This window comes from Penaeus chinensis, chromosome 14 (genome assembly GCF_019202785.1).
Source record: "Penaeus chinensis breed Huanghai No. 1 chromosome 14, ASM1920278v2, whole genome shotgun sequence".
Classification (NCBI taxonomy): domain Eukaryota; kingdom Metazoa; phylum Arthropoda; class Malacostraca; order Decapoda; family Penaeidae; genus Penaeus; species Penaeus chinensis.
This window is the reverse complement of record NC_061832.1, coordinates 2,126,763-2,136,762: the sequence shown is the minus strand read 5'-3', so window position 1 is coordinate 2,136,762 and position 10,000 is coordinate 2,126,763. Positions and strand designations below refer to the sequence as shown.

At 38.0% G+C, this 10,000-nt stretch overlaps 2 protein-coding genes across 2 annotated transcripts in view; both read right to left on the bottom strand.

The window, feature by feature from the left end:
* Positions 1–3,467: 3,467 nt before the first annotated feature.
* LOC125032183 (pro-resilin-like) lies at positions 3,468–4,636 on the bottom strand. Its single transcript, XM_047623264.1, has 3 exons — positions 4,617–4,636; positions 4,346–4,417; positions 3,468–4,074 (listed from the first exon to the last, which is right to left on the bottom strand). Exons 1-3 carry the CDS (start codon positions 4,626–4,628, stop codon positions 3,556–3,558), a joined length of 603 nt encoding a protein of 200 aa, XP_047479220.1. The 5' UTR covers positions 4,629–4,636; the 3' UTR covers positions 3,468–3,555.
* Positions 4,637–6,248: 1,612 nt separating this feature from the next.
* Positions 6,249–10,000, bottom strand: part of LOC125032058 — a 3,946-nt gene continuing 194 nt past the window's right edge. Inside the window, exons 2-4 of the mRNA XM_047623022.1 lie at positions 9,883–9,954; positions 9,106–9,560; positions 6,249–6,527 (exon numbers count right to left, since the gene is read on the bottom strand). Of these exons, the coding sequence (XP_047478978.1) occupies positions 6,341–6,527; positions 9,106–9,560; positions 9,883–9,954 (714 nt within the window). The 3' untranslated portion in view covers positions 6,249–6,340. The remainder of the gene's footprint in view (positions 6,528–9,105; positions 9,561–9,882; positions 9,955–10,000) is intronic.

Here is a 10,000-nt window from a genome sequence, read left to right as displayed (position 1 = left end):
GTTTTCTATTTCAGTTTTCTTTCTCCACATTCACAAATTTGAAGTTTATCCTCGGGATAATCTTATCTACGGCTATCTATATCTGCATATATATTACTGTAATATCTGGTACTGAACATATACCTCACCCATCTATCCATCTACCCCAGTGGAGGTGTGAATCTTTATATATTTATATATGTGTTTGTGTGTGTGTGTGTGTGTGTGTGTGTGTGTGTGTGTGTGTGTGTGTGTGTGTGTGTGTGTGTGTGTATATATGAATGTACATATGTATGTGTGTGTGTGTCCATATAAATAGGGAGTTCATTGAGCAGGAAAAAATCATTGCTGTTGTTTTTGCTATTATCATTATTGCTATCACTATGATTAAAAATAATATTGTTAATATCATTATCATTATCATCATCATTTATTACTATTACTTCGCTTTCGGAAAAAAATAAACTGTTCTACAACTGAAACCTCACTTGAGACAAAAAACACCAGATTATCGAGACTGCATTGCACAAGTTTTCTTCGCGTCTATACACAGTACTATAAACCCCAGAGACCCAGTTACCTACTTCACAACACGGGTAAGGTAACCTTGTTGAGAAATAAACATTAAAAAGGTAGTGAGGGCAACTTTGCGTACTAATCATAGTGAGTGATTAGGTATACATATTTATGCACACACTAACATATGCAAGCAGGCTAAACATGAGAGTTTTCAAGGCATATGCCTTACTACTGTAATTTTGTGTCATGCATATTTAATTGCGTGTGTGTGTTTGTGTGCGTATGGTTGTTTGTGTCTGTATATGTATGTATGTTTTAATTACCGCTATCAATATAATATTAATATTTATTTTGTCGATATTAACATAACACCAAATAAAAAGTTCTAATGTGTCGAGGATCACAAACAATCGCGCACACAGATATATGTGTATGTGTCTGTGTGTGTGTGTGTGTGTGTGTGTGTGTGTGTGTGTGTGTGTGTGTGTGTGTGTGTGTGTGTGTGTGTGTGTGCATATATGTATGGACTGATAGATAGCTAGATATAGATACATATGAATTGACAGATAGTTACGTGCATGGCTTATTCAGGCCAAGTCTATAACGTTATAACCGTCAAAGGCAAAAGCAATGAACTAAATAATAATTCTGAATCAGATTTCTTTCCTTTCCCGGACAATCTGACTTTAGAAAAAAATAAACCTCAAACACACAGTTCAGAAATTCATAATATCCTTTAATATAAATGTCAACCTGACGCAAGCGTAAGATTATATTTACGCTGTATAAAGTAAAATGAAATTAAGACTAGAATATGACTTCAGGCCAAGGACCGCGCATGCTCAAAGGACGGTCAGGGCATAATCAACGAGAGTAAAAAAGGATGAAAGCAATAGGTGGGAATATGTTGGATAAATGAACTTTGTAAGAAGGCTAGGCTATTTTGGGTTAAAAAGTATTTAGATATTGAGCAGGTGGGGATATATTGAATAGAAGAGCTTTGTAAGGGGGGTGGAGGAGGATACATTGATTTAAAGCAAGTAGGGATCGAGTAGGTTGGGAAATGTTGGATAAGAGTAAGTAGGTACTGATCGTCTTTGTAAGCAGGTGGGACCATTATTGTGTAAGAGAACTTCGTAAGCAGGGTGGGGATATGATAAAACTAAGTAGGTATTGAGTAGATGGGGATATATTTTATAAAAGTATCTTGGTATATATTTCATTAAAAAAGAGGAGGTAGGACATTCCATATACTGTGTAAGTAGATAGGGATTGAAACAAACTGATGGGGACATACAAGTACATGAACTTCCTTAACTTTGTGTTAAAGGACTTCGTACGTAGGTTGGAATATAAGCAAATAAGTGAAATTTATCATGAAAGAATATTACAAGATGTAAATACACATGAAGCACTCAGGACATTGTTTGATCCTCTATCAACCTGAGGGCTAATAATATGAAAATCATGATGTCGAATTAAACATATAATTATCTCTCACACATTCGTAAATCTTTCCATGAAGTGCTTTTGTCCAATAGCTACTGACACCTTTACACTATTCCTGACTAGCAGCAACTGAATCTGAAAATATGACAGACATTGAACGAGCCAAGCAGATTATCATATAGTGGTCGGGGCTACAGCATAGGAAAGGTTGGGAACTAATGCTCTACATTCTTTAGAATATGACACAATATCATAAACACAGAAGAAATGAGATCAATCATTCCTATAGAATCATGGAACGGGGTTTAGCAAGTTCGGCAGTTATTTGACACTAGGCACTAATAGATCTTGTTGTAGTTGCGAAGTTGTACAGAAATCCGTCCATCAAATCACGGATACATACTTCTCTCTCTCTCTCTCTCTCTCTCTCTCTCTCTCTCTATATATATATATATATATATATATATATATATCTGTGTGTGTGTGTGAGTGTGTGTGTGTGTGTGTGTGTTTATGCATACATACATACAAACATACATACATATATATATATATATATATATATATATATATATATATATATATATATGTATATATATATACATATATATATATATATATATATATATATATATATATATGCGTATGTATGTTCGTGTATATAAGTATGTATGTATACATACGTCATATATATATTATATATATATATATATATATATATATATATAAACATGTGTATATACATATATATCCAAATATATATATACATATATATAAGGCAACCTATGCCCTATATACATACAAACACACACGTGTGTGTGTGTCGGTACTGTGAAGCTCTCTTTATTTTCAAGGTATCATAATATATATATATATTTTTTTTTTTTTTATCTGTAGCTGTATGTGTTATGTATGTATATATGCGTATGTGTGTATGTATATATGGATGTATGTATATACATACTTATATACGCATATATAAATTCCTAAATACATATAAATGCATGTGAGTGTGTATATATGTTTAATATATATCTGTATGTAAATATATATATATATATATATATGTATATATAATTCAATATGTTATAATACATTGTAAATACATTGCTCACCATCCAAGTCATATACTTCTTGAAACTAAGCTTTTGAAAGTCTTTTTTTCGTGAAATCTACTTTTGTAAATGAACACGAGCTTGGCATTAGATGAGCTTAGCTTCGCCTGCTCTGCCAGAATAACTGATAAGGTATTTACCAATTGAAAAAATAATCAAATGCACTAATATTCTATGCCAAGCAAGTTTTTCTTTCTTTCTTTCTTTCTTTCTTTTCTAGCGAAGATAATCTATGTAAAATATGATTATAATGGTCATTGACTTTTTATATGATAGATGTGTTCGTAGTCATATTTCAAAAAGTCTTTAGAAATATATCAAACATTATTCGCTACTGTTGGTGTTTTAAGCATTAGTGATATTGAGTTTCCTTTACCTACACTTTCAGAAAATGTAACGACCAAGTATTGCTTAATAACATTTATTTGACACATTCACGCTAATAAATACATTCGCGGCATTTGAAATTCAGGCCATTATTGCACGCGGTCCTTCAGCCGAAGTGTCGGCGGACGTCCTCATCCGAGTGGAAGGACTCGCGGGAGTCGAAGCTGCCGAATTCGAAGGATTCACGGGAGTCGAAGTGACGAGGCCTGACCGGGATGGGTGCGGGCCTCTCGAAGGACTCACGGGAGTCGAAGTGACGGGGCCTGACCGGGATGGGTGCGGGCCTCTCGAAGGACTCATGTGAGTCAGGAATGCGTGGTCGGGGGGCTGAGTAGACGGGTCTGGGGGCTGAATAGACAGGTCTGGGAGCTTCACGGGACTCAACTGAGTCATAGCGAGCCTCGCCCTCGTAGCTAACGTCAGCTACGTAGCCAGAGTCTCCATTCACGTAGTAGGTGACCTTCTGCAGACGGCCGTCGGGGAGCTGCACGTAGTAGGATCCTTGAGTGTTGTCGTTATCGCGAGCCTCCTGGTGACCGAAGTCGTTGCCGGAGTCGTCGTGGTCGACGGCCCACTGGAAGTCGTACTTGGCCTCAGTGGACTCGAAGGATTCCCTGGATGCTACCTGCATGGGGTGGAATAATGTAGTCTTCCGGGATACGTTTCGAGTTACTATTGATTGAAATGGTGCTTTGTAATTCATCTTTAACACGATATCCATATGTATGTGTTTGTAAATCCATACATGTATGCGTTTATATGTATACATGTATGGAGGTATATCCATTGCCTACACTGGTACGCATACATACATATGCAGTACATACACACATGTACACTGCTATCCTCTACTGATCGAAACTAACGAGAGGGCACCTAAGAAATGGGAGGCTTACCCTGGGGGCGCCGTAGGAGAAGCTCGGCTTGTCGGCGGCGGCGATGGCAGCGAAGGCCAGCACGAGGATGATCTGTATCAGGAAGCATTATTAAGTTTTTTTTTTTTTGAAAATATTGGTTTGATATTAGACGCGATGTTTACGTATAAACAAATTTAAAGACCAAATTATAAGTGACTGCATTTCATACATCTTCACATAAACTAAATCTATTCATTGTTATATTCTTAGTCTCTCGAGATAAGATTCACAACTAGAATGAAAAGCTCACCTTGGTGTTCATGGCGGCTGTGTCGTTGATACAGTGACTCGCCCTCGCTTGCTGATCGTTATATACCGCCGGCCAGAATCAGGCCTGGTTTTTGTGGCCTACAAGTCAATGTTTTATCCGGACGATGTTTTCTTTATATCCCTTTGGAAAATATAGTACGGTGCTAATGGCATAGGTGACAGCATGCAGATTTGTTGCATCAGGAGCCAGTTCGTTAATTCTACTTTTAGTGCATGTTATGCAGCACTGTGATTTTTTAGCAATCCAAAATTCCAAATATGGCTGTATGTACAAACGCGCACACACAAACACACGTTCATACCCACATACATAAAACCGTATACACAGATATACAGGCACACATACATATGCACATATATGTTTGCATATGTATATACATTTATGTATGTGTATTAAATATATTCATATATGTATTATATATATGTATATATATGCACTTGTATACGTATGTGTATGTGTACAGATATATACATATATGTATTATTTAATCAGTTTATAAGTAAATAAAGACATGTGCATTTAAAGTGATAAATAGAGAGAAAAGACCACCGACATCTGTTGTAAAACAACAGGTCTCTTGCTTTAAGCTACCCTCAGGACGAACGGAGGCAAGTTCAGGGCCACGTCAACTGACCTACTCATTTCAATTTAGTTCCTGCACTTAAGGTAAGATTTGAGAATCACTTTTTGGGATTTTGATGTCCCAGTATATATGTATATATGTATGTTTACATATATATATATATATATATATATATATATATATGTGTGTGTTATAGTGTGTGTTAGTGTGTGTGTGTGTGTGTGTTAGTGTGTGTGTGTGAGTGTTAGTGTGTGTGTGTGTGTGTGTGTGTGTGTGTGATGTATTTCTTATAAGATAGAAAATGAGGAGGAAACCTTATCCCGAACTGTAGAAGTCATGGTTTACCTTGATATGATAAAATTGTAAATAAATTTTTCATCTTATCCTAGGATTTTTTTTTTCTCTCTCTATCGCACTTCGATTATAGATACCGTGCTCTTTGCAATGAAAAGAAATTGTAATACTTTTGCTACAATATTTGTGTAAATCTATAATTGGTCCCCACAAAAGACTGATATCTATACGTATTTCATTTATTAATTTGTTGTTTTTGTTTTGCTAACATTATCACAAGCATGACGGAACATGTTTACTGGACATTTCATAGAGAACAAATTTTAGTGTTATTTTGTATTCATGAAGCTTTTATTAAATCCACGCTGCAGTCATCGGTGATACTCTTTATCCCAGTAATCTGCACACTTAACATATATTAATATTCTTCTCTTTTAAACCCTGTTTTAAACCGACTCCCGAAACTCAGGAATAAGATAGTGTTTTTGTTCTTGTTTTCAGGATATGCATTTCATTACGAATCTCCTGGTTAGTTTAATCGTGAGTATTAGAAAAAGACCTATGGAAAATGGTTTAGTATTATATCATTTACTCTGTTCTGGGGTGTCTGATGCTTCCACAATTGTAGAGACTTTGATCTCTAAGTGTTAAATGTGAATGGAGTTTATTTTATATACTATTGATATAAAAAATGCATGAGGTATAGTGACGGATCGGATAATAAAGCTAACTGATTATTTTCATTGCATAACATTTATTTGACACATTCACGCTAATAAATACATTCGCAGCATTTGCAATTCAGGCCATTATTGCACGCGGTCCTTCAGCCGAAGTGTCGGCGGACGTCCTCATCCGAATGGAATGACTCGCGGGAGTCGAAGCTGCCGAACTCGAAGGATTCACGGGAGTCGAAGTGACGGGGCCTGACGGGGATGGGTGCGGGCCTCTCGAAGGATTCACGGGAGTCGAAGTGACGAGGCCTGACGGGGATGGGTGCGGGCCTCTCGAAGGATTCACGGGAGTCAGGGATGCGTGGCCTGGGGGCTGAATATACAGGTCTGGGGGCTGAATAGACGGGTCTGGGAGTCTCGCGGGACTCAGCTGAGTCATAGCGAGCTTCACCCTCGTAACTGACGTCAGCTACGTAGCCAGAGTCTCCATTCACGTAGTAAGTGACCTTCTGCAGACGGCCGTCGGGGAGCTGCACGTAGTAGGATCCCTGAGTGTTGTCGTTATCGCGAGCTTCCTGGTGACCGAAGTCGTTGCCGGAGTCATCGTGGTCGACGGCCCACTGGAAGTCGTACTTGGCTTCAGTGGACTCGAAGGACTCGAAGGATTCCCTGGATGCTACCTGCAAAAATAAACACACATACATATGCAATACATATACATACACACATGCACACTGCTATCCTCTACTGATCGAAACTAACGAGAGGGCACCTAAGAAATGGGAGGCTTACCCTGGGGGCGCCGTAGGAGAAGCTCGGCTTGTCGGCGGCGGCGATGGCAGCGAAGGCCAGCACGAGGATGATCTGTATTGGGGAGCATTATAAATTTTTTTTGTGAAAATATTGGTTTGATATTAGACGTGATTCTAAGCACATAACACAAATTTAAAGAATACATTATAAGTTACTGTATTTAATGCATCTTAGGTTTGATAGCATATCTGTATGACTGAAAACTAATTCACATAAGCTGAATGTATTCATTGTTATATTCTCGATCTCTCGAGATAAGATTCACAACTAGAATGAAAAGCACACCTTGGTGTTCATGGCGGCTGTGTCGTTAAAACAGTGATTCGCCCTCGCTTGCTGATCGTTATATACCGCCGGCCAGAATCAGGCCTGGTTTTTGTGGCCTACAAGTCAATTTTTTATCCGGAAGATTTTTTCTTTATATCCCTTTGGAAAATGTAGTACGGTGTTAATGGCATAGGTGACAGCATGCAGCAGGAGCCAGTTCTTTAATTCTACTTTTAGTGCATGTTATGCAACATTGGTGTCATTTACCGTGTACGTTTTTTTTTTTTTTTTTTTTTTTTTTTTTTTTTTTTATCAATCCCAAAATCTAAATATATGTGTATGTATAAATGCGTACACGCAAGCACACGTTCATACCCACATACATAAAACCATATACACAGACATACAGGCACACATACATATATACGAATATATTTTTGTATATATATACATATAGGTATATATATATATATATATATATATATATATATATATATATATGTGTGTGTGTGTGTGTGTGTGTGTGCATATATATACGTAAGTATATATTTAATTATTTATCTGTTTATAAGTAAATAAACACTTACGCCCTTAGAGAGAGTGATAAGTAGAGAGAAAAGTCCACCGAGACCTCATGTTGCAAAAGATTACCTGCTTTGAGGCTAACCTCAGCAAGGCCAGGGCCACGTCACCTGACCTCTCATTTCAGTGTAGATCCTTCACTTGAGGTGACATTAACAATCCCTTCTTTGGGATCTTAATGTCCGTGTATTAGTATATTATATATATATATATATATATATATGTGTGTGTGTGTGTGTGATATTTGTTGTACTATATAAAATGAGGAGGAAACCTTATCTGAACTGTAGAAGTTCTGATTTACCTTGATATGATAAAACTGTAAATAAATGTTACATCTTACTCTATTATATATATATATATATATATATATATATATACTGACCTTCAATTATAGATAAAGGTGATCTTTGAAATTAAATGAAATTTTCATATTTTTGCTACAATATTTATTCGTAAATTTATAATTACTCCACACAAAAAAAAACTGATATCTATACGTATTCATTTACTCCTTTTTATTATTGCTATTATTATAACAAGCATGCCGGGAACATGTTTACTGGACATTTCATAGACAACAAACTTTACTTTTATGGGGAAATGTCGAAGCTTGGTGTCACCATTATTTGCTTTTTGTTCGTCTACCCTTGTAGTATTCATGAAACATCTATTACTATCATACTGCAGAGGCTTCGGTGATACTTTGTCCCAGCAATCTGTACACTTAATATATTTTTTTTTTTTTTTTTTTTTCCCTGTTCTTTCAAACCACCCGAACTCAGGAAATGATATTTTTTCAAGATGCATTTCATTACAACTCCCTTGGAAAGTTTAATCGTAGGCACTCAAAAAAGACTGATGGAAATTGCTGTAGTTTTATATATATTTTTTTCTTTCTTTCTTTCTTTCTTTTTTCTGTTCTGGGATCTTTGATGCTTCCACAATTGTTGAGACTTCTCAGCGATATGATCTCTAGTAGGTGTTTTCTGAGCCTAAATAAAAGGTGAATGGAGTGTAATTTATATACTATTGATATAAAAATCCATGAATTATAGTGACAAATCGGGTAATTAAGCTAACAGACTATTTCTCATTGCATAATAACATTTATTTGATACATTCACGCTAATAAATACATTCGCAGCATTTGAAATTCAGGGAATTACTGCACGCGGTCCTTCAGCCGAAGTGTCGGCGGACGTCCTCATCCGAGTGGAAGGACTCGCGGGAGTCGAAGCTGCCGAACTCGAAGGATTCACGGGAGTCGAAGTGGCGGGGCCTGACGGGGATGGGTGCGGGCCTCTCGAAGGATTCACGGGAGTCGAAGTGACGGGCCCTGACGGGGATGGGTACGGGCCTCTCGAAGGATTCACGGGAGTCAGGGACGCGTGGTCTGGGGGCTGAGTAGACAGGTCTGGGGGCTGAGTAGACAGGTCTGGGAGCCTCGCGGGACTCAGCTGAGTCATAGCGAGCTTCGCCCTCGTAGCTGACGTCGGCTACATAGCCTGAGTCTCCATCCACATAGTAGGTGACCTTCTGCAGACGGCCGTCGGGGAGCTGCACGTAATAGGATCCTTGAGTGTTGTCGTTATCGCGAACCTCCTGGTGTCCGAAGTCGTTGCCGGAGTCGTCGTGGTCGACGGCCCACTGGAAGTCGTACTTGGCTTCAGGGGACTCGAAGGACTCGAAGGATTCCCTGGATGCTACCTGCAAAATTACGAAATATTTTGTTTCATAAACTAGTTCAATTTGTGGTGTCAAGTGAGATGCCGTACAATGGCAATGGCAACATATTAATGCGCACGTTAATATGAGTAACACACGCGCACACATATCATAGGCATGTGCGTTTGCTTATTTGAAAATGAGTGTACGTGTAATGTTTATGAGTGGTATACATCAGAACTTGTATATCACTGGCACTAAAAAAAATCCCGCAGTTTTGCGTACATCAAATAGACTTTTTACAAAGGTAAGGGAGTACCTGATATTTAATATTTAAAGGAAAAGTTACAAGAGAGCGCCTTACCCTAGGGGCGCCATAGGAGAAGCTCGGCTTGTCGGCGGTGGCGACGGCAGTGAAAGCCAGCACGAGGATGATCTGCAATGGTAAGCAAAGTTCAAGTAGAAGGTTAGTAGTATGCAAC

Bases quoted from the DNA above. Each gene is read 5' to 3' on its own strand.
- LOC125032183 (XM_047623264.1), bottom strand. The intron at 4,075-4,345 runs GTAAGCCTCCCA...CACCCCATGCAG, and splicing joins TCTCCTACGGCGCCCCCAGG to GTAGCATCCAGGGAATCCTT.